General features: G+C 37.6%; 1 protein-coding gene across 1 annotated transcript in view; it reads left to right on the forward strand.

Annotated features, from left to right (window-relative positions):
• The window catches only part of mgl (low-density lipoprotein receptor-related protein megalin), a 1,043,262-nt gene that overhangs the window by 236,734 nt on the left and 780,269 nt on the right, over positions 1-26,259 (forward strand). Inside the window, exon 15 of the mRNA XM_090381453.1 lies at positions 10,961-11,170. Coding sequence (XP_090237579.1) covers positions 10,961-11,170 — 210 coding nt within the window. The remainder of the gene's footprint in view (positions 1-10,960; positions 11,171-26,259) is intronic.

The raw sequence follows: 26,259 nt of genomic DNA on the forward strand, positions 1-26,259 counted from the left end.
TATTATCAATACGTACAACAGTATCACCTTTTGTGCTCTTAAACTGCTGTAAAATATCACGTAGTTTAGCCTTTTGCAGACGTATCCTACTTCCTGTTCCGCTTGTCCTTTTTGTATAATATATTTTCAGTTTCATTTCCTGACAGTCAAGTCATCAACTATAGCTACTTCCTGTGGGATCAGGGGATGTTTCTACCTGAGGATGTCTTTGTTTTGTCTGATTCTGAAACATGAGCTCAAGCATTGGTCTGGGCAGCTGAGTGCTTGATGGGTTCTTCTCTTTTTATCCTTGGTTATATCATGTTCTGCATTACAAAAAGAGCTCAAGAGGTAGCTTCACAAAAAGAGCACAATTAACACACATGACATAATTCTGATTTGCAGAAAACTGCCTTTACAAGTTCTCCAACCAATCATTTTCACTGCTTTGAGCCCTTTTTTTGCTCTAGTCTGAGAAATGATATTAGTCTTAAGTTTAATTTAAAAACAACAAAAGTTTGATCCTAGTTTAGTGTTTTAATTTAAAAACACTAAACTAGGATCAAATAGAATAAGGCTACCCTAATGCTGCTTATTTAATGGCAGTAAATACTATGCTCTTTCAGATTATGGTACTTCTACATGATAAAGTCATGTATTTCGAAAATTGTAGATCTCTTAAAGTACCATTTATAACTGACACAATATAATAGCGTAGCTTAATTTAATTTATTATGATACTCACCTTTTTATAATCTGCATTGATGTTGGAATAAATTGGATGATAATTTTAAATTTAAGTTAGCATGAATAAGTTAGGATTTAAAAACAGAATTAAAATGTGCGCAAGGAAGTAGAAGTGCACGTCTTCGTCCTTGGTTGTCAATGTTGAAATTTGAAACGATTTAAGTTATACGGTTGGAAACAGAAGGCCAATAGCCATAACAAGTGGCTTTCGTTTTACACGTCTTCAGTTGGCAATGGTAGAATGAGAGTAAAGGCGTGTATTTAAGAAGACTAAGTTCCTGTGATGCTCCTCGATACACGTGGGAAACTCAAGTGCATGAGATTCCAGACCAGTGCTATGTTATAGGGTAGTTTGGAATTTAATACTTGAAGAGTGGAATGGCGGCGAAACCATTCTGTAACTAGGGCTTCATATTGGAAAATTTTAAAACTGGATTTTAATTTGATAATAGGAATGGCTGAATCTACTAAGGGGGTGCGGTTGTGGGATTGAACGTGTGTTGCTAATTCGGTATTGGACTGTCCCATCCTAAAGCTATTGTAGTGGTAGTACGCGCGTGTGTTGATGTTTTGGTAGAACCATATTTTGTGGTGGTACTACCAATGTAGCAAGCGTTACAGTTATCTTGACATTTTATTAAGTAGATGATATTATTCATGTCGCTAATGTGGTAATTTTATGTATCTTTATATGAGTTGAATAATGAACCTAGTTTATTGTAAGATGAGAATGTAAGGGTGATATCAGTACTTTTGAATAAATGGCGGAATTGGTTGGCAAAATTACTATGGTAAGGGAGGATAATACGTGGATTATTATTGGACATGCGTTTGGGTGGGTTGTTGATATTATTTTGGACTGTGATAATAGTTTGTTTGATTAATTGAATAGGATATTTTCTAGATATGAATTTACTTGTAAGATATTGTAGTTCATTATTAAGGTCATAATGTGTGGAACTGTATTTTATAGCATTGTAAATTTGATTATAAAGGACTGCTTTTTTTGTGTTGAGGGGGTGATGTGATTCAAAGTGTAAGTATCTCTCTCATCTTTCTCAGAATAATCACCTCAGAGGGCATAAATTCAAATTGAGGAAGGACGGATGTCGGATAGGTGTGCGGAAATTTGCCTTTGGCCAGCGGGTGGTTGGTTGGTGGAACCGACTTCCATCACTTGTTGTTGAAGTTGATAGCCTAAACAAATTTAAAGCTCAACTGGACAGGTATTTCGAACGAACGGAGGGGTGAAATGGGAGTGGGTTTTTTTTTTTTTTTTTTTGGCTGATGCTGAATAAGCTTGCTTTCTTGCATCATATGCCTCTGCTAATGCTAATGCTAATGCTATTTTTTCTGAAAATTCTTGTTCCTAGTTTTGTATCGCTTCTGTATATAGTGAAGTTTAGGAAATTAAAATTCCAGGGTATATTTTAATCTATTATGCATGGAATTAAATTTAATGAAAAGATCATTTATTGTGGATTTGTGCCCTATTAAGAGGATATCGTCAGCGTATCGCATAAATAATTTAATATCTGGGGAGTATGGTTGTAATATATGATTTTCTATGGAGGCTAGATAAATTTTTTTGTAAGCAATTACAAAGGCCAAGTAACACACGTGCGTACTACCACTACAATAGCTTTAGGACGGGACAGTCCAATACCGAATTAGCAACACATGTTCAATCCCACAACCGCACCCCCTTAGTAGATTCAGCCATTCCTATTATCAAATTAAAATCCAGTTTTAAAATTTTCCAATATGAAGCCCTAGTTATAGAATGGTTTTGCCGCCATTCCACTCTTCAAGTATTAAATTCCAAACTACCCTATAACATAGCACCGGTCTGGAATCTCATGCATCTGAGATTCCCACGTGTATCCAGGAGCATCACGGGAACTTAGCCTTCTTAAATACATGCGTTTACTCTCATTCTACCATTGCCAAATGAAGACGTGTAAAACGAAAGCCACTTGTTATGGCTATTGGCCTTCTGTTTCCAACCGTATAACTTAAATCTCTGGAGGTGAGTACTGCAATTATGAGCTCTGGCTAAAAATTTAATGAACAAATTCATCATCTTAATCAGAGAATCACAAATAATAACTACACTGCTAATTTTAAATCAAAAGTTACACAAATATTGTCTCAAAATTGTGTTTATTGTCCATTTGCTGGACAAAAAAAAAAAACTGAATTTCCAGAAGAAAAAATCGTGCAATCCTTGCCGGAGGCCAACCAACTCAACCACATTGTGGGAGATGGGGGGACACATAAAATTTCCTCGTGTCATTGATTTTGAACCCAGGCATTTTCTATCCAGTGGGGAGGAGGAAGAAGAGGATGACAGTGATTATATCCACTGTGTTGCCCATGAGAATATACATTAACTGAAATCATGTCATCTTTATTTTATTTGTATTTTTTATTCATCTTTTTCAATTTAATATTTTTAAACTAGGTTTTCTCCTCAAATACTGGCCACAGGCAACCACTTAAATTCACACATATGGTTCGATTGTCTTGATCTTGTCAATCTTGACAAGATCAAGACAAATCAAGACTGCACGGGCCAAAAAAAAAAAAAAAGTAAATACAGTAGCGCATTGAAAATCTGAATGTCAATAATTCAAATGAGCTAGCAGTTATTTATTTTTTTATGCTGGTGCCAAAAAAAAAAAAACAATTACACTAAACGGCAGTTACTGTGATCACATTTGAGAATTGAATTTTGATTTTATTAAACAGCAATTGTAATAAGCAAAAATCGGATAAATATTATCCACAGGCTATAAAAATGAAGATATAAAGCACAAATTTAGCTTTTATTAGCTTATCAATTAACAAAATTAACGATACGTGAAAATCAAGAAACAAACTGAATGCTGAATCGACAAACGATCAATAAATTGAATGCTATCTAACTCAACTACTTTCTGAAAAGAGTGAGAGATCTGGCAACAAAGAAATGAAGTTCAAAAAAGTGCAGCAAAAAATAAGTAATTATTTTTGTTAAAGGCCTATACACATGTTATTGTAGCTGAAAGTTCCATTTTTTTTTGTTACCTATGAATAAAAATACGTAAGTACAACTTAGTGTTTTTATTTCTAAACTAATTGAACCTTTTTTTTTTTTTTAGTCTCCAGAAGAGTATTTTTAATAAGTTCAAAAATCCAAACAAATCAGAAGTCCGAACTACCCCCAGTCCCAATTAGTTCGAATTACTGACACTATATTGTAATAGATAAGAAAATAGACAAATTAGACTCTTCCCTCCCCACATAGGAAATTATCCAGCTGACTCTTGAATTTCTTCAAACATACATATCTTCTTTCCTAAACATACATATGATTACATCAGTCGTCTGTCGGCTCTTACTAACTGCAGAGGCAGCCTATTCCAGTAATCAACAACTTGCTGGTCAAAGAAAAGTTTTTACAATATAGTTTAAATCTCAAATTTAATCGGAATTTCTAGCACCCTACTTCTGGAATTCTTTATAACAGTGAAAATTATGCATTCATTCTTTTTACTAATCCTTCTCAGATCCTTATAAACCTCAGCCAGGTCATTTCTAATGTGCCCAGGTGCCAAGTTCTGTAGTCTACATAATCAAAGACTTTCCTCATACAGCCATCCTTTTGCCAATCTCACCATGTGAATTGTCTGTCCTTGGTTCATTTCAAGAAGCTCAATGTCTTTTTTTTTTTTTTAGAGGTCTCCATATTTGGACACAGTATTCCAAGTATGGGCTTACATTTACCTTATACAGTGGACTATGAGCTCCCTATCTCTATAGACTATTGTTCAATAAATTATTGATAGGACACAGTGGGCTTTCCTGGCCACCTGTTTATACTGCTCTGAGAATTGCATATCTGCCTAGATCCCTTTCTTCCTCTACTGTTTTCAGTTCAACCCCACCAAGTATATAAGTTATTTTGGAGTTGCTTTTTCCCCAAGTGTAAGCCTTGCATTTTGCTGCATTAAAACATAGCTGCAAAATTTTCTGACCATCCTTGAAGTCTGTTCAAGTCATCGTGAAGGAGTGCTGCTTGACATTGATAATTACCATCTCTCCCAGCCTCTATGTATTCTGCAAAATTTGGCATCATGCCCTTCATTGATGTCATTTATGAAAATCGGAAACAACTGTGGTCTGAAACCCACCTTTGTGGATCTCACTTCTGACCTTACAGCAATCTGAAGAATATCCACTAATCAAAACCCTCTACCTTCTGTCCTATAGTCATTAGGCTAAGGTAAAGACAGCCAACTTGAGAACCTTGGCAAACTACAGGGAACTTACCGAACAAACTGGTTTGCCGCTACTACAGTTTCTTCCTGCATGTTCGGTAAACAGACAGTGCATGTATTGGTAGTGTCAGTAGAAGTTGAGAACAATATACTGATTGACATGTAGGCTGACAGATGATGTAATGATTAGTTTTTTCTCATTATTAAAAGCAGATTATTGGAGTTCACAAGTGTTTTCGCTATTAGAAAAACCATATTACTGATTTCATTGCTTAAATTATGAAGCCTAATTTTACAGGTTTCATAACCTAACCTTAAAGTTAGGTTAGGAAAAAAAGGAAAAGGTTGCTTTATTTTACGTTATATTTCCTAACCTGACATTTAAGGTAGGCTTAGAAAATAATAGGAAAGGGTTTCCTTATATTTCGTAGGCTAACCTTAAAGGTTATATTAGGAAATAATAGGAAAAGAAAGAAAGATTCTTTATAGGGTGTTTCAAAAATGATTTTCAATAATTTAAAGGTGAAAAGTACAAACTAAAATAAGCAAAAAAGTCCCAGTGAACATCAGGCCGCAAATGTACCGTTTTCGAGATAATGCACATTTTCTGTTAAGATCCGCCACTGACTATGGGAGCACTCTGGGAGGGTGGTGTGTATTGCTGAGACCTTGTACACGCTGGATATGGTAGAGGTACAGTAATTGGTGATGTAAAATTCGCCACACACACTGCTATAACACAGTACATGCTCTTGAAGAGCAACTCCCCCCTTGTCGAAATTCCTGGATTTTGTTCTATTCTTTCTAACACCCTTTCCTCAACATCAGGTGTTATGCTTCTGGGCCTACCTAATCATACCCCATGTGTGAAGCGCCCATTTTCTCTAAGGCGTTGATATACCCTGATGAATCTGTGCCTGTTGGGCTGCCTTCGGTGGGGAAATGCTTCTTGGTACAAACATGCAGCCTCGAATGCTCTGCCGTTGGCTTTACCATACACGAAGTGCATGTCTGCATACTCTTTGTTGCTATAACCTCTTTCCATGTTGACTACCCTTTGACAAGAGATGTGCTACGTCTCAGAGCATTGAGAAGGGGGAAAGAGAGAGAGAGAATGAGCATAACCTAACCTAAACAAACAAGTCAGTGGTGGATCCCAACTATAAATGTGCAATATATCTCGAAAACGATTCACTTACAGACCCATGTTTACTAGGTTTTTTTGCATATTGTAGTCTGTACAGTTCACCTTTAAATTATTGACCATCACTTTTGAAACACCCTGTTTATACATATCATTACATCAGTCATTCACTTAACGCTATGATGTTATTGTCTGTTGTGTTCACGCACCAATCAGTACATCGTCTGTCATGCCTACGTGTTACTCAGTATATTGTTCTCAGCTTCTACTGCCGCTACCGATAATATGCACCATCTGTTTACTAAGAATGCAGGGAGAAACTGCAGTAGTGGCAAATCAGTTTGTCTGATAAATTTTCCGTAGTTTGCAGTGGTTCTTGTGTTGGCTTTCTTTACCTTTGCCAGTCATTCTGCTATCCATCTTAGAATTTTGCTAGCAATCCCAACATTTTGCAGCTCATACAGCAACCTCTTATGAGGGACTGAGTCAAATTTTAGCAAATGCTTTGCTAAAATCTAAGCTATGTTGAAATTGTTCCCTACATCCAGCTCACAAGTAGCTGTATCAGAAAGCTTATTATTAGTTAAACATGATTTTTCCTTAACAAAACCATGTTATCCTTAAGAATGCCATTTCTATCTAAATGTCCCTGGATAATGCTCTTAATCGTTACTTTCAAGATTTTCTCTACTACTGAAGTTAGATTAACTGGTCTGTAGTTACTGACTTCACTCTTAGAAGTCCTTTTATGTATTAGCAATACGTTGGCAGTTTTTCAATCCAGAGGAATCTCTCCCATGTCCAACGATGCCATCATAATTAACTTCAGTGGTTTAGTACACTCTCTGGCTGCCTCCCTCAAAATTACTGGGTATGTGCCATAAACTCCAGGTGCCTTACTTGCCTTTAGGTTTGAAAGATTTTCTAATAAATGATCATCTAAAATTTTAATATTGCTAATTTCATGCTTTCCAGTTTCACTTGCACAGCCTCATCTCACCACAAAGTCTTTCTTCAGTAAACATCGATGTGAGATACTTATTAAATTCATCAGAAACATCAGCTGGATTATCTAAGATTTTGCACACCCGGTACACAAGGGTCTGATCTGATTTGTTTCTTTCTTCTTTATATTCAGATACTGAAAAACTCCTTGTGTCCCCATCCCCATTTTTTGCACTTTTAGCCAGTACTTTCTCATGCTCAGTCCAGGCTGCCCTAACCTCTTCTCTTGTACCATTACAGATATCATCATTCTTCTCTTTCTTGGTGATTCCTTTCTACTTCTCTCTCTCTCTCTCTCTCTCTCTCTCTCTCTCTCTCTCTCTCACAGGGTAACTTGGGAAATTTTTTTTTTTTTTTTGGCAGGTGCAACATAAGCCTCAGGCTTATGTTGCACCTGCAACATAAAAAAAAAGGCTTCCTTGAACCATTTGGCTAATAATAATAATAATAATAATAATAATAATTATTATAACTTGTAGCTGTTTTTGACTTCACTACTTTTTATTGCTCTCTAACTTTCCCATGTCATCCCTTTCTGCTCTATTAGACTGGCCAGTTCTATATTCATCCATCTCGGCATCCACTTCATGCTATATTTTCTTAATGGTATTTATGCATTCATGGCTTCTGTGATTATTGCTTTAAAGATATTCCATAATTCTAATATATACACTCTTAATCTGTGGTCTGGCCAATTCATAGGTGCCATGTAGCATCATAAACTGTTGTAGGCCTCTTTACAGAAATTAAGACTGTGCTTTAACCTTTAACTGTTGCAACATCTTTCTTCATCCTCCAGCTAATGATTGTGTGATTACTACCTGCCATTGAGTAATGATGAAGTCTGGAATATTCTTACTCCCTCCTTCCTCAGTGTTTTTTCTAACATTCTGGTACCAATATCTTGTAGTGTATTTAAAAAATGTGTTCGTTTCCATCCCACTTATTCCAATCAATGAATTAGGGGGAAATTTGTACAGAGAACTGTGTGTGTGTGTGTGTGTGTGTGTGTGTGTGTGTGTGTGTGTGTGTGTGTGTGTGTGTGTGTGTGTGTTAAAAAGAGAGCTTCCGTGGACTCGGGGGAGGTACCCATGGACTGGAGATGTGCAAATGTGACCCCAATCCACAAAAGGAGGATCAAAGGGAGACACAGGTAATTACAGACCAGAGTAAAGTATCAACTCTGTGGTGCTACATTGACAGTGGTAGAGAATGAAAAGGACCTGGGGGTAATTGTGCAGGCAGATATGAAGTTTTCTGAGCAGTGTGGACAGTCTGCAAGAGTAGCTCATGGTGTTTTGTCAATGATATACAGAATTTTTTCTAGCAGGGATAAGGAGGTGATTATCCCCTTGTATAAGGCAATGGTCAGGCCACACCTTGAGTACTGTATACAGGTTTGGAGGCCTCATTTTAAGAATGTAGAGCTGTTGGAATGAGTACAGAGAAGGGCAATAAGATTAGTGAATGGAACAAAGGGTTTCTCTTACGAAGAAAGGCTTAAGTTTTGCAAATTGCAGTGTCTGGAAACTAGGCACCTGCGAGGTGATCTGATTGAGGTGTATAAAGCCTTGAATTGTTTCAGCATGCTCAATGCTGATGGGATTCTTTCTCTTTCTCGAATAATCGCCTGAGCGGACATAAATTCAAATCGAGGAAAGACGGTTGTAGGATAGATGTGCAGAAGTTTGCCTTTAGCCAGCGGGTGGTTGATTGCTGGAGCAAACTTCCATCTGTCATTGTAGAAGTTGATAGCTTAAATAGATTCAAGGCAGAACTTGACAAACATTTGGAGCAAGTGGATGGGTGAAATAAGGATTTTTTTTTTTTTTTTTTGGCCGATGCTATATAAGCTTGCTTTCTTGCATCATGTGCCTTTGCTAATACTGATACTTTTCATGTAATAATTATTTTCAATAATAAATAATTATAATGTACTATATTGTATATTATGTTCTTCACAAACATAATGGAAGAGAATTTGCAAATTTTGTTATCGCATACCCAAATATAGTGAATATGTTACCCATACATCCCCCAGGGGCTCAGATCTGGTGAGTATGGCACACCCAGAGTCCTGAGCTGGATATCATCATTCTTCTCTTTCTTGGCGATTCTCTTCTACTTTTGACTCTCTCTCTCTCTCTCGGGATAACTCAGGAATTTTTTTTTTTTTTTCGTTTGGTTGGTGTAGCATAAGCCTCAGGCTTCCTTGCACCATGTAGCTAATAATAAACTTATGGCTTGTGGAGATATATCCCTGCCCTGAGGCCCTTGTTTAAAAATAAGAAAAGTGATCATTGCAAATGTGATTAACAGAAACCTCTGTTTGATTTTTAAACAAAGGGATTATGGGAAGGATATATCCCTATCCCAAAAGTTTGTTGGTAATGGTGAGGAAAGAGAAGCAGTGATAATTTCGAAAATATTCCATATTAACTGTTCATTTATGTTTCCAATTTTTAAACAAGGCCATACAAGAGATATATCTCCTGTATCTCTTAAGATTGTTTAGGTAACATATTCCATATATTCTGATTGTCCAATTTACAGTACTTCACTTATTAATATTTGGTAGTACATGTGCATGCGTGCGTGCACACGTACTACCAGCATTTATCAATGAAAACTGGAAAATCCTAGTATTTACCAAATCAAAGTGAATTGTGTTGATATTTTGGTTTTTACCACTTGAAACTGGTATATCCTAGGATTTATTTCAGGCTTTTGCAGTAACATATATCAAATATTTTTAACTTTTGATCATAATGTTGCCAGTAGCTTTAAGCCAGTAGACCCAATGAAAGAGTCATCAAGAATCAGTCAACAGTGCCATTTGAGCATTGTCACTGATAGCAGTGAAAGAAATAAACAGTGAGATTAATATATTATCAGATATAATCTTGTGTACTGTAGTTTCAGTTTCTAAAATATGCTCGGCAAAATGTTAAAGGAATTTATCTCATGCCAATAACCTTACATACCCAAAGGTTGTCAAAACTAATATAGGAAAAATACCAAGCCAAAATTAATAAATAATAGTTTTTTGAAAGGCGTTGAGAACTCAAGTGAAAATGAAAAATCAACAAATAATGAACTGTATGGCCCACCATATATTTCATTATTTGAAAATAAAATAAACATGATAGTATTAAATTGAAAACATTGTTCAACCTTACCTATATTCAGAGTACAAAAAGTAGTCTATTTAATAAATTTTAGGTGTCACATAGCATCTGCTTCGGTTCTGATCAGTTATTCAAAATTAGGGATGGCCAAAACTTGAACATTTCAGATCATTAATGTAACATTTTAGCATTTTAACTGCTGTTTACTTGTAGATGAAGGACAAAGCACTGGTTTTCACACAAGATTGTGTGTGTGTGTGTGAGAGAGAGAGAGAGAGAGAGAGAGAGAGAGAGAGAGAGAGAGAGAGAGAGAGAGAGAGAGAGCTGATGCATTTAAGAAATATGAGAACATGCAAATAGTTGTTTTTTTTTACATGGCAATGCTGAGTTTTGGATATTATTTTCATTGCAGAGAATGAACTGGTATATGTAGTTGTTTTTGAGAAATTTTAGTGATCATGAACTTGGGAGGGGTGGGGTGGTGAGTTAGTTATAATCAACAAGATTACATTACCTTGATTTTTAGCTCTTTCTTAATTATTTTATTTATCCTATTTATTTTTATTTATTTATTTTATTTATTCATGCTAGTTATTTTATTATGTATTGTAAACATTATAGCAGTATAATGTACTTTTATTATATGATTTGCTTCTAACAGAAAGGAAATTGAATCATTGCATTTTATCACTTAGGAATAGAAGAATTTCTTCTTTATGCCCAACAGAAATTTGTTAGGGGAGTTCTTTTATCACCTGTGAATGCTGGATTTAGTGATTCTATGGTACCAATTGTCAGCAAATCAGCTCGTTTCGTTGGATTGGATTTTGATGCTCGTCAGAAGTACATATATTATTCAGATGTTATTTTGGATGTCATATACAGAGTTAAAGTTGATGGCACAGGTATATAGACTTTTGAAATAAATAAATTATCTGAGTCAAGTATATGATATTTTAGTTATGGAAATTTATTTAAATATCTTAAAAATATTTATTACATGTTTTACATAACAAATTATTAATTATTTATGAAAATACAGAATGGTAAAAAAATAATTCCTAAATATTTTTATAGATAGATAGACCAGCAACCATAATGAATAATTTTATAACTTTATGAATTATTTATTCATAAAGTTATAAAAATATGCCCATAGTTTGCTTTGTTTGGTTTATTATTCAGTGTATTTACTAACAATTCAGCCAGGATGAAAGATTTAGATTAAAAAAGGCTGAAAAGGGATGTAAACAACTAATCATGTATTGTTTTGACCAAGTTTGTTATTATTATTCATATATTGTTATTAAATAGTTTTTTAAGTGAAAAATAACCAAACTGTATTTTGAAATTCCTCATTTTTTAAGGTTTTATAATATATATATATATATATATATATATATATAGAGTAAAGACAGAAATAGAGTTAAGAAATATAGAACAGAGTAAAGAGTAAGAAGAATGAGAAATGAAAGAAAGAAATTATTTGGTGTATGTAAATAAAAAAATACACAAATGTACAAATAAAAATAAAAACTGATAAATATATTGTCATGTATTGCACAACCATGGGTTAACCACCAGAATTGCATGAAAGGACGACAATATAGAGCCTCTGTTTCTAACATAAAGCACATACCAAAGCAAAGTACAATTAAAAAATGATGAAATAGGGAAATTTTAATAAAATTAAGAATTTTAACTATAAAAGGTAAAGGCCAAAAGGAGATAAATATGGGTGAGGACACTGATTCAGGCATATTGGTCATGGTTGACTCAACAGAGGAACAAAAGGAAAATGTATGGACAAGATAGTAAAAAGCCTTACCTAAACTGACAGTACAACTAGGCCAATCTGAAACCAGAAATAAAATAACACGTAGTAGAAATCGATAGAATATAAGAATAACACAAAAAGAGGTCTCAAATGGTTAAAAAAAATGTAAACAATTGAAATGAAAGCAAGAGGTTAAATTCATGATCAGTACAACCAGGAACAGAAAAAGAAGTAAATAAATAATGTACAAAGTATCATTATTTATTTACTTCTAGAACTAGATTGCTGAAACTTTTTTGAAGGAGAAAAGATAGTATAGGAAGAATATAGTTTCTTGCTATTGTAGATCATATTTTCTCACTGACATAGTTTCTCACTATGTGTTCTTTGTAAAACTAATTGCTCACAAGAAATAAAAAGAATAACAGAATAAATGGGATGGTTCAGCAGTTCAGGGATGCAAATCCCATTCCTATATATATATATATATATTTGAATAATGTTTAAAATAGTTGGAAATTGAATCTTTCATAATAAAAATAAAATAAAAATGTGCAGCAAACATCAGAGGCAGCAAAAAGCATATTCCTCTACATGATGCTTTGAAATATAACCATAAAAATAAATTAGAATAAAAATTAAAAATAAAAATAATGCCAGCAGCATGGCAAGACAAGAGCGAAAAATAGTTAAAATTAAACATAATGATCAAACCTACAGGGAGGGAAGAGAGGGGTAACAAGAATAAAAATATTGCAGCAGAAACTCTCTAAGATAATTTAGAACATCTAAATGTAAGGATAATAAAATAGCAATTCATTAAATTTCGAAAGCCAATTAAATAGAAATTTAACGGCGCCCCCTCTGACAAGCACCAGGTCCAAATTTATGTGAAATATCACCAACAGAGATGTAAAGCACTACAATAAATAAAACAAAAATAAACCAAAAATAGACTGATCATTACGCCCCATCTCAACAGAGGACCACAAGGCCAGTAATGGTCAGGGAATCGCTGCATTTCGATCGCCAGACAAATCGCCGCAAAGGCGAGTCAATCGAAAGATCAGTCCGCCACCCGATCCTAAGATCGAACCGCCAATGAACCGCTAGAGGACTTGAATAGCAGTGGCCCTGATGCAGCAAAAATTAAAAAATAGAACAGATACGAGCACTCCAATGCAAAGCCACACTACTGACAAAAGTAATCTTAACCAGATTATATAGACGAATAATGAACTATGGATGGCAGCACAGGCGCAGCGTTAGCAATTATCCAAAATTATCTTAGAGTTTCTGCTGCAATATTTTTATTCTTGTTACCCATCTCTTCCCTCCCTGTAGGTTTGATCATTATGTTTAATTTTAACTATTTTCACTCTTGTCTTGCCATGCTGCTGGCATTATTTTTATTTTTAATTTTTTTTCTAATTTATTTTTATGGTTATATATATATGTGTGTGTGTGTGTGTGTGTGTGTGTGTGTGTGTGTGTGTGTGTGTGTGTGTGTGTGTGTGTGTGTGTGTGTGTGTGTGTTTTATAGGAAGCAACAGTTTAAGATATTATTAATAGTAAAAATAATAATAATAATGGATTATGGACCTGGGACACTGCTATATGCAGAAAGTACCCAACGACCATAATTTCTACATAAGTTAGTAGTAGTGAAGGGCAGTGTGCTAATGTTACGGTACTAGTAATGCTAGTTATGAAGGATAAAGGGCGAAAGGAACTGAAATCACTATCACGGTGAACAAAGAAGGGATCTAAGTTAAAGGAGAAGTAATAAGGAATAATAAGAATTAATAATTGGAATAATTTAGTGCTGTTCGTCCTGTGATTTCAGCACCTTTTTCAGGGGCTAGCCACTGAAATCAGAGGAGGAAATGGCAATAGGTGGGTATAGCCTCTGTTTCTGACATGAAATACAAATTTAAACAAATTATTTTAACTGACTTTACCTACCTTAAACAAACCTTACCTACTTTTCATGTGTACCATGTGGGGGCGTGTATTTCATGTCAGAAACAGTGGCTATACCCACTTATTGCCGTTTCTTCCTCTGATTTCAGCGGCTGGCCCCTGAAAAAGGTGCTGAAATCACAGGATGAACAGCACTAAGTTATTCTTATTAATTCTTATTATATCTTATTACTTCTCCTTTATCTTAGCTCCCTTCTTTGTTCACCATGATAGCAATTTCAGTTCCGTTCGCTCTTTGTCCTCCATAACTAGCGTTACTAGTACCGTAACGTTAGCACACTGCCCTTCACTACTACTAACTTATATATATATATATAAAAAGATAAAGGTGCAGTGAAATTACAAAAGTCTTATCAAACAGGAATGGGCTAAAGAGTTTATGCAAAATTTATAAAATGTATATAAGACCAGGTTATGGATCTGGGAACTGCAGTAGACGCCGAAAGGATCGGCAACCATAATGAATAAGAGACAAAAAGGTAAAAATCAGTATATTTGTGTATATGGCAGGGGAGTTAAGATATAAGGTGTAGTAACCATGGAAGAATAGGGTGGACTTGTAAGTAAAAAATCAATTTACCTGAAATAAAAATAAAATGCAATTAATAAGGGTATAATAATTGTAAGAACCAAAAGCTGTGGGTCCTAGGAATTTAACTACTTCTTCAATAGGGTCGGCAGCGAAAATCGTAGGAGCTACAACAATAGTCCAGGTCTCTGTTTCTGTTATGATGTACATGTACTAGTAGTTGTTGGTGACTCTATTGTCAGGGAAATGGGGAACATGCTTTGTAAAAAGGATAGGTGGAACAGGACCAGGGTATGTCTGCCAGGGGCAAAGGTTGATGACGTTGTAGAGCGGATATCATCTTTTAAGAGCACAAAAGGTGATATAGTTGTACACGTTCGCACTAATGATATTAAGAGTAGGAGACCGGCGGAATTACTTAACAAGTACAGGTCACTGTAGGGTTGAATTTGAAAGTGTCTGCAATTCTGCCCAGACACGATAGGAGGGAGTATATGATGAGAGCCTTGTCGATCAATTCAGCCTTGGAAAGATTGTGCAAGGCTCAAGGGGTAGAATTTTTCTCAGCCTGGACTGTACTTGTTAACAGGAGAGATTGCTTCTACAGGGATGGGATACACTTAAATAGAAAGGGTGCAAGAATATTTGCTGATGCTATCGAGGCAGTGTTAGGTGGATCGGAAAACTGCTAGCTTGGGGGGAGACAAAGACTAAAAGATTAACAGTAGCCACTGACAGAGGTGAAAGAGATTCTTGCACTGCTTCTATTGGAATGAGCAGAAGCCTGAAAAACAAGATGCAGGATATTTCAGAGACTGCTGGGAGTCATTGCGGTATAAGTAAACACATGAGTTGTGTTAGGGTAGCTAAGAATAGAAACAGGTGCATGTATACTTGCGTGTACACCAATGCTAAGAGTTTAGTAAATAAATTTGATGAATTTGAGGTATTGCTCAAAACATCAAAGGCAGATATTGTTGGGATATCAGAGACGTATTCTTGTGGGCCTATATGAGAGCTTGAAGGACAGGGTGGATGCCCTCGAAGAAACTAAATTGAGGGGCCCATCAAGCCCTCAGCTGCCCACATCAACGCCAGAGCTTGCACTTGGGCATCACGTGACACGGAGGCAACTCCCAAGGCAGAATGCACTGGTCCCGAAGGAACTAATAGTTGTTGGTGACTCTATTGTCAGGGAAACGGGGAACATGCTTTGTAAAAAGGATAGGTGGAACAGGACCAGGGTATGTCTGCCAGGGGAAAAGGTTGATGATGTTGTAGAGCGAATATCATCTTTTAAGGGCACAAAAGGTGATATAGTTGTACACATTGGCACTAATGATATTAAGAGTAGGAGACCGGCAGAATTACTTAACAAGTACAGGTCACTGTTGAACAAAAGCCGAGAAGTAGGGTTGAATTTGAAAGTGTCTGCAATTCTGCCCAGACACGATAGGAGGGAGTATATGATGAGAGCCTTGTCGATCAATTCGGCCCTGGAAAGATTGTGCAAGGCTCAAGGGTTAGAATTTTTTTCAGCCTGGACTGTACTTGTTAACAGGAGAGATTGCTTCTACAGGGATGGGATACACTTAAATAGAAAGGGTGCAAGAATATTTGCTGATGCTATCGAGGCAGTGTTAGGTGGGTCGGAAAACTGCTGGCTTGGGGGGGAGACAAAGACCAATAGATTGACAGTAGCCACTGGCAGAGGTGAAAGAGATTCTTGCACTGCTTCTATTAGAATGAGCAGAAGCCTGAAAAACAAGATGCATGATATTTCAGAGACTGCTGGGAGCCATTGCGGTACAAGTAAACACATGGGTTGTGTTAGGGTAGCTAAGATTAGAAACAGGTGCAGGTATACTTGCGTGTACACCAATGCTAGGAGTTTAGTAAATAAATTTGATGAATTTGAGGTATTGCTCAAAACATCAAAGGCAGATATTGTTGGGATATCAGAGACGTGGTGTCACACAGAGATAAGGGATGCAGAACTGGAATTTGGGGAGCACAACGTCTACAGAAAGGATAGACAGGATAGGAAGGGGGGGAGGGGTTATGCTATTAGTTAAGAAACATATAAAAACCAAGTGAAGCCAGTCTACATCGCTGGACAGTGCAGTGTTGAGTCAGTTTGGTGTGACATAAGCATTGGGAGATCAAAATTGAGAGTAGGAGTGTGCTATAGGCCTAATGACTCTGATGAGTATAATAAGAAACTGTACAGAGAAATAGAGTGGGCCAGTAAATCAGAGAGTCTTATAATGGGAGATTTTAATTTCCCCAGATATTTACTGGAATTTGGGGGCTGGTCACTCGCACACTAGCAGGGCTTTTGTGGATTTATTGGATGATTGTTTTCTACATCACCATGTTCGGGAGGCAACTAGAGGGAGTAATACTCTTGATTTGATTGTCAGCAGTGATTCTTCATGCATTAAGAATCTGCAGATAAATGACTAGGTGGCAGTGATCACAGTGTGCTGAAGTGGGATTTACTCAAAGAGGTAACTACCATTAGGGGTAAAGGGAAGGGTTATTGCTTCCGTAAAGGCGACTACGATGGACTGAGACAGTATTTAAATTCTATACAGTGGGACCAACTGATGATGTTACCAACAGCAAATTCAAAATGGGAAGCATTCAAAGAATTAATCTTGGAAGCTACTAGGCTTTACATACCAACTAAGAAATATTGTTCAAGGTTTAGGCCAAAATGGATATCAGATGAACTAATGAGGCATATGGCAGAGAAGAAAAATGCATGGGATACTTACAAATTAACACATGACACGAAGCCTATGATAGATACAAGTTGATATGCAACCAAGTTACAAAGGAGGTTAGGCAGGCAAAGGCAGATTACGAGAAATCCTTGGCAAGGGATGCAAAGAAAAACAGCAAAGAGTTCTTTACTTATGTAAACTCTAAAAGGAAGGGGATGAATCAGATTGGTCCACTTGATATTGATGGGTCAACTGTTGATGACCCTGCTCAGGTAGCTAACAAACTGAATGAATATTTTGCATCGACATTCACACATGAGGAGTTATTCAGCGAGGGGAATGCCAGAGGTGTATTCAACTCTAGCAGTAAGCTACAGAATCTTGAAATAACTGGGAGTAAAGTGGATGAGAAACTGTTGAAGATAAACATAAGAAAGGCACCCGGGGTGGATGGGATCTATCCAGTTATATTAAAGGAGGCAGCAAAGGAAGTAAGCAAACCCTTAGCCATAATTATGAGAGCTTCCTTGAACTCAGGGGAGGTACCCATAGACTGGAAATGTGCAAATGTGACCCCAATTCACAAAGGAGGATCAAAGGCTGACACAAGTAATTATAGACCTGTGAGCTTAACTTCTGGAGGCACTTAAAATGGAGGCACTGGTTAAAGAAGCACTGCAGGATCATTTAGACAAGACTTCAGTTATAGCTCGGACACAGCATGGTTTTGTTAGGGGGAAGTCTTGCCTGACCAATTTGATTGGATATTATGATGCAGTCACAAAAGAACTGGTTACAGGGAATAGCTTTGATATTATATACTTGGATCTTAGAAAGACTTTTGATACTGTTGCACATGGAAGATTGCTACACAAATTGGAGCAATGTGACATTGGAGGCAAATTGCTGCTATGGATAAAGGGGTGGTTGAGGGGGAGAAGACAGAGAATGGTAATCAATGGACACTGCTCATCGTGGACTAATGTTATTAGTGGAGTCCCTCAGGGCTCAGTGTTGGGTCCATTATTGTTTTCTGTATTTATAAATGATATTGATGATGGTATATCAAGCTTAATGTCCAAGTTTGCAGACGATACAAAGGTTGGCAGAGTTGTCAAGGACACTACTGACACTATACTGCTGCAACAGGATCTGGAAAGGTTGAGCAGATGGGCTGAGAGGTGGCAAATGAAGTTTAACATTGACAAATGTAAAGTACTACACATGGGAAACAGCAACCCCAGAGCAACGTATCAACTCTGTGGTACTACACTGACAGTGGTAGAGAATGAAAGGGACTTGGGGGTGGTTGTGCAGGCAGATATGAAGTTCTCTGAGCAGTGCAGACGGGCTGCAAGAGTAGCTCATGGAGTATTGTCAATGATATACAGGAATTTTTCCAGCAGGGATAAGGAGGTGATTATTCCCTTGTATAAGGCAATGGTCAGGCCACACCTAGGGTACTGTATACAGGTCTGGAGGCCTCATTTCAAGAAGGATGTAGAGCTGTTGGAACGATTACAGAGAAGGGCAACAAGATTAGTGAATGGAACAAAGGGGTGCTCTTACGAAGAAAGGCTTAAGTTTTGCAAATTACAGTGTCTGGAGACTAGGCACCAGCGAGGTGATCTGATAGAGGTGTATAAAGCCTTGAATGGTTTGAGCATTCTCAATGCTGACGGGATTCTTCCACTAGCTCAGAATAATCACCTGAGAGGGCATAAATTCAAATTGAGGAAAGACAGATGTAGGATAGACGTGCAGAAATTTGCCTTTAGCCAGTGGGTGGTTGGTTGGTGGAACAGACTTCCATCCCTTGTAGTGGAGGTTGATAGCCTAAACAAGTTTAAGGCTCAGCTGGACAGGTATTTTGAACGAACAGAGGGGTGAAGTGGAAGTGGTTTTTTTTTTTTTTTTTGGCTGATGCTGCATAAGCTTGCTTTCTTGCATCAAATGCCTCTACTAATGCTAATGCTAATATTTGAAATCAGACATGGTGTCACACAGATATAAGGAATGCAGAACTGGAATTTGGGGAGTACAACGTCTACAGAAAGGATAGACAGGATAGGAAGGGAGGTGGAGTTATGCTATTAGTTAAAAAACACATAAAATCCAAGGAAGTGAAGCCAGTCGACATCGATGTACAGGGCAGTGTCGAGTCAGTTTGGTGTGACATAAGCATAGGTAAATCAAAATTGAGAGTAGGAGTGTGCTATAGGCCTAATGACTCTGGTGAGTATAATAAGACACTGTACAGGGAAATAGAATGGGCCAGTAAATCAGAGAGTCTTATAATGGGGGATTTTAATTTCCCAGATATTGACTGGAATTTGTGGGTTGGTCACTCACTCACTAGCAAGGTTTTTGTGGATTTATTGGATGATTGTTTTCTACACCAGCATGTTCGGGAGGAAACTAGAGGGAGTAATTCTCTTGATCTGATTATCAGTAGTGATTCTTCATGCATTAAGAATCTGCAGATAAAGGAACCACTAGGTGGCAGTGATCACAGTGTGCTGAAGTGGGATTTACTACAGGAGGTAACTACCATCAGAGGTAAAGGGAAGGGTTTTTGCTTTCATAAAGGCGACTATGATGGACTGAGACAGTATTTAAATTCTATACAGTGGGACCAACTGATGATGTTACCAACAGCAAATTCAAAATGGGAAGCATTCAAGGAACTAATCTTGGAAGCTACCAGGCTTTACATACCAGCCAAGAAATATTGTTCAAAGTTCAGGCCTAAATGGTTGTCAGATGAACTAATGAGACATATGGCAGAGAATAAAAATGCATGGGATACATATAAATTAATGGGTGACATGGAAGCCTATGATAGATATAAGTTTGTCTGTAACCAAGTCACAAAGGAGATTAGGCAGGCAAAGGCAGATTATGAGAAATCCTTGGCAAAGGATGCAAAGAAAAACAGAAAAGAGTTCTTTACCTATTTAAACTCAAGAAGGAAAGGGATGAATCAGATTGGTCCACTGGATGTTGATGGTTCAACAGTTGAGGGTCCTGCTCAGGTGGCTACCAATGTCATAGGTGAACATTGAATGTCGTAGGTGAAGTAAACATTGGCAGTGAGCTAGATGATTTTCTAATAACTGAGAGGAAAGTGGAGGAGAAATTGTTGAGGATAAACATAAAAAAGGCACCTGGGGTGGATGGAATCTATCCAGTTATATTAAAGGAGGCAGCAAAGGAAGTAAGCAAACCCCTAGCCATAATTATGAGAGCTTCTTTGGACTCAGGGGAGGTACCCATAGACTGGAGATGTGCAAATGTAACCCCAATTCACAAAGGAGGATCAAAGGCTGACACAAGTAATTATAGACCTGTTAGTTTAACTTCGGTTCCAGGAAAATTAATGGAGGCACTGGTTAAAGAAGCACTGCAGGATCATCTGGACAATAATTCAGTTATAGCTCAGACACAGCATGGTTTTGTTAAGGGCAGGTCTTGTCTGACCAATTTGATTGGATACTATGATGTAGTCACAAAAGAACTGGATGCAGGGAATAACTTTGATATTATATATTTGGATCTTAGAAAGGCTTTTGATACTATTGCGCATGGAAGACTGCTGCACAAATTGGAGCAGTGTGGCATAGGAGGCAAATTGCTGCTATGGATAAAGGGATGGTTGAGTGGCAGAAGACAGAGAGTGGTAATCAATGGACACTGCTCAACGTGGACTAATGTTATTAGTGGAGTTCCTCAGGGTTCGGTGTTGGGTCCATTGTTGTTTTCTGTATTTATAAATGATATTGATGATGGTATATCAAGCTTAATGTTCAAGTTTGCAGACGATACAAAGGTAGGCAGGGTTGTTAAGGACACTACTGATGCTATGCTGCTGCAACAGGATCTGGAAAGGTTGAGCAGATGGGCTGAGAGGTGGCAAATGAAGTTTAACATTGGCAAATGTAAAGTACTACATATGGGAAACAGTAACCCCAGATCAACGTATCAACTCTGTGGTACTACGCTGACAGGGGTAGAGAATGAAAAGGACCTGGGGGTAATTGAGCAGGCAGATATGAAGTTCTCTGAGCAGTGCAGACGAGCTGCAAGAGTAGCTCATGGTGTCTTGTCAATGATATACAGGAATTTTTCTAGCAGGGATAGGGATGTGATTATTCCCTTGTATAAGGCATTGGTCAGGCCACACCTTGAGTACTGTGTACAGGTCTGGAGGCCTCATTTCAAGAAGTATGTAGAGCTGCTGGAACGAGTACAGAGAAGGGCAACAAGATTAGTGAATGGAACAAAGGGTTGCTCTTACGAAGAAAGGCTTAAGTTTTGCAAATTACAGAGTTTGGAGACTAGGCATCGGCGAGGTGATCTGATAGAGGTGTATAAGGCTTTGAGTGGCTTGAGCATGCTCAATGCCGATGGGATTCTTCCTCTTGCTCAGAATAATCATCTGAGAGGGCATAAATTCAAATTGAGGAAGGACGGCTGTCGGATAGATATGCGGAAATTTGCCTTTAGCCAGCGGGCAGTTGGTTTGTGGAATAGACTTCCATCACTTGTTGTTGAAGTTGATAGCCTAAACAAATTTAAGGCTCAGCTGGACAGGTATTTCGAACGAACGGAGGGGTGAAATGGGAGTAGTGGTTGTGTTTTTTTTTTTTTTTTTTTTGGCTGATGCTGAATAAGCTTGCTTTCTTGCATCATATGCTTCTACTAATGCTAATGTAAATGGTATACGTATACATCACAGCCGACCCGACAGAGACCAGAAGGAAGAAAAAATAATAAATAAACTATATAATAAAAATAATAATGATAAGTAAAAACCTGTGGAAAGAAAAGTATGCTATACTTTTCTTTCCACAGGTTTAGTATCTTATCACTATACTGGGTTAGGACTGCTATATGCATATGTCTAGTCTGTAGAGACATATTCTGAATAAAAGAATGCTCTCACTTAATGGTTCCTTTATCTGGAGATCCTTAATGATGAAGAGCCACTACTGATAAACAGATCAAGTGTATTGCTTTCTCTTGTTGTTCTATCATGCTTCATAAATAAATCCAGAAAATTTCTGCTATTGTTAGGAGTGACCAAAACACAATTTCTAGTCAATATCTTGAAAGTTAAAATAGTCCATTATGAGACATTCTGATTTGCTGGTCCAATCTGTTTGTCAGTATAGTTGTTCAATATACTCAACACAGTCATTTTCATACTACAAACCTCATTTTTGTTTTCTCAGTGCTTATGTCACATCAAACTGACTCCACATTACACTGGCTGTCCGTGTCAACTAGGTGCACATCATAACCAACAGCTTAACTCTCTCCCCCCATCGTGTTTGTCCTTTCTGCTTACATTGTACTGACCATATTCATATTTTGAATAATTTATGTCCGGGTGGCACCGTGTTTCTGATATTCCTATAATGTTCACAGGTGCCTCCGTAGCCAGGTGGGCAGGAGCAGTAGTGCGTAGCACATGCTTCTTGATTAGACTGATGTTCGAGCCCATTACCACCAAATACAGAGGATGCGAAAAGGTCAGGGAATGACCACCACAAAACCAAATAACAAATATAATGTTCATATGTGACGACTTAACCAGTTCTTCAAATTTATCAAATTTGTTTATGTTGGCATTAAGGTACAAGCAAGAAAACGTATGCCTCTTCCTGCTCTTAGCAACCAGAGCACAGCCGATGTATTTGCTTGCCCCATGAGGAGCCCCATTCCATTTAAAGTAACTTTGACAGCCACTCCCTGGACTGAAGTCCATCTGTGGATGTCTCAGAATTTCTTAGCCCAAAAAAGAAAAGTTAAATGAACAATTAACTCAATTAAGTCTTAATGAAGATCAAACAGATGATAAGACCACTTAGCCCTGATATAAAAAGATTCAGCCTTGAGATTATTTCTCCAAATGATCCCATTAAATAGAGTTTACATCCGTGGGAGGCAGAGCTCCAATATTTAGTTCTTAATAATATCCTCCACTTGAAAACATTATGAATGAAATACTTAACATGCTCAATAAAGAACATGTGCTCTTCCAGGTACAGACCCAAGTATGTAACCACCTTAACATAATGCACGGAGACTCAGGGAGTTAGACTCGTGCTCTGACTACTGGTTTCCTATTCATACTCAGCCATCCTTTAAGCCAGGGGTGGCCAACGAGTCGATCGCGAATTTAATTTCGGTCGATCACGAAAAATTTTAAATATACAGTCATCCCTCGATTTGTGTACCTTGTGTAATGTAATTTTTGAGATGGTAGTTGCGGCACATTTTGAAGGGAAAAAGTAGATCGCATCACAAATTAAGTAGGCCACTCCTGCTTTAAGCAATGTAAGGACTGTTTTCCTAAAAGATATTTCAAGTTTCTACGTTGTACTCCAGTCTATTAACTTTCCTAATATTTCACTGGCACATAATTCTATTTGGTCCTTGAGGCTGTTGCAGATATTCTCTCAGATATGCCTGACAAGCTGTACTTGCTGCCTGGGAGTCTAAAACGCTGATGGAACTGATATTTGGGTGACACTCAAGTCAAGTGGACCCAATTTCGGCAAAGTCCGGATGGTCTGTGACAGCCAAATCATCAACCGTTGCAGTACCACCACTTTTCTTATTGGAGGCTTGAAGTGGTGTAACCCATGTTTAGTCTCCAGAGCTAAGTTCTGATCAACAGTCCTCCATCTCTTCCATCATGCAGTATGATTGAAGACGTTTACTGGTATCTCTCTAGGAAGCTTGCAGATCAGCTAGTGTATAATCTTGCGGCCACTACTCTGTTAGTTAGTGTCTGGAGAGAGTCTGAGTAGTGTGTATGCGAGGGACATTGTCGAGACCACGTTAGGTCAAAGATTTAGGTATATTCTTACCATGTGCATACCATATCCAAAAGTTTCATTACTTTATACAGCATGTCCCCCCTCTCACTTTTTCTTACTATTGAATACACCATGAATTGTCAAACTAATAGACCAAACTTATCTACAAAAAGATCTAAACCTCTCAAACACTTTCTAGTTTATTTCACCATTATATGTGGTCTCAGTTCTAATCTCAATGATGTCCATTCTCATTTACAGTCTGCCAAACCCCATGTACTTTTTCTGACAGAATCTCAGTTATCGGTTTATTCAACCACTGCTCACCTCAGTTGCCCAAATTATTCTCTGTATGATTCTTTTCTCCTCAAAGGTGTTACTTCTGCATATGTCCATTTTGATATTCCATGTCAGAGACTTGGTAATTTGGAATCTCCTCTTTTCAATCTTCTCTGGCTTAAAATCTCTCTACCTCATTGTGTCAAATTCATCTGTTGTCTCTACCATTCTCCCAACTCCACTAATCACAGATTGTTCATTTACCTATCAGAATACCGGACAATCATAACCATGCAGCCAACACTCTTGATCTTTTTCTCACGAACAACCCGTCTAAGTACACAGTCAAAGTGAGTGGTCGTTTAAGCACCTCAGATCACAAATTATTTCTTCTTCAATGAAGCCTTTATCTTATGGCTATCTCAACCTCGTGTTGTTTGCCATTACAAGAATGCAAAATGGGATGGCCTGTGTGATTTCTTTTCTTTTTTTCCTTGGTCGGATTACTGTTTCAAAACTTCTGATGTCAACATTTGTTCAGATTGCATCAGCGAAATTATTCTTGTAGGAATGGAATTCTTTATTCCACATTTAACCTTAAAATCTTGTCTTTTATCTAAAAACCTTGGTTTTCCAATAAATGTTCTAAGGCTGTTCAAGAGAAGAATGTTGCAAATAGTAATTGGCTTGTTTCCAATTCTCAAGTTTCATTTTCTGCCTACAGCAGAGCTTACAGCAATTGTAAAGCAGTTATTAATCAGTCCAAACTAGATTTTGAACAGACTAAGAGTAGAAAACTTGCTTTTTGCCCTAATGGTAGCTGAGCATGCTGGTGTCTTGCCAAACGTTTGCCCATCACTGCTCCCACCTCTGTCAAAAACAGATGGTTCTATTGTAAATTTAGCCAAGGCTAAAGCTGACCTGCTAGCATCCCATTTTTCTTCCAACTCATGTATTAATGATCTTGGTAAAACACCTCCCGCCATTCCTAGCATGCCCTATTCAATGCCGCCTGTGGTCTTCCATCAGAAGGATTTTGACGAATCTCGATGGTAAGAAAGCTCCAAGTCCTGATGGCATTTCTCCACTTGTTCTCAACACCTGTGCTCCTGTTCTTTGCTGACTTTTTTCACTTTCTTATTCCAAAGGTGTTTTTCCTCCTGCTTGGAAATTTCCTCATATCCAACCAATTCGTAAAAAGGATGACAAATCCCTCCCATCCAATTATCGTCCCATTGCAATTACTTCTACTCTTTCTAAAGTAATGGAGAAATCAATTAACCGCCAACTCTTAAACTACCTAGAAACCTTCCGTCTGATCAACGATCGCCAGTATGGATTCCGTCAGTGTCGATCCACTGGTGATATTCTGGCTTATGTTACCCATTTATGGACAAATTCAAAGGAAAAGTTCGGTGAAACACAAGCAGTTGCTCTTGACATCTCAAAGGCTTTCGATCGTGTTTGACTTAAAGGTCTTTGAACAAGCTTCCATCTTATGATTTTTCCGACTGAACTTTTTTGTAATTGGTTATCCAGTTTTCTCTCTGACCACTCACTGAGGGTGAAGGTAGATGGCTCTCTGTCTTCTAACTTCTTCCCTATTGCTGGTGTTCCCCAAGGTTCATTTCTTTCCTCCTACTCTTTTCCTCTTGTATATTAATGACCTTTTTCCTTTGACTGGAAATCCTATCCATAGTTTTGCTGGTGACAGCACATTGCATTCCACCTTCCAGTTTGAGAAACCTTGCCCTGCTCAATCAACTTCAACTTTTCGAATATCCGCTACCAATTCCTTAAATGCCAATTTCCAGGTAATTCTCCAGTGAGGCAAGGACAATTTATTTGATTTCAATCCTTCTAAAACTCA

Source organism: Mastigoproctus giganteus, chromosome 9 (assembly GCF_048544385.1).
Source record: "Mastigoproctus giganteus isolate SK-2022 chromosome 9, ASM4854438v1, whole genome shotgun sequence".
NCBI classification, from domain to species: domain Eukaryota; kingdom Metazoa; phylum Arthropoda; class Arachnida; order Uropygi; family Thelyphonidae; genus Mastigoproctus; species Mastigoproctus giganteus.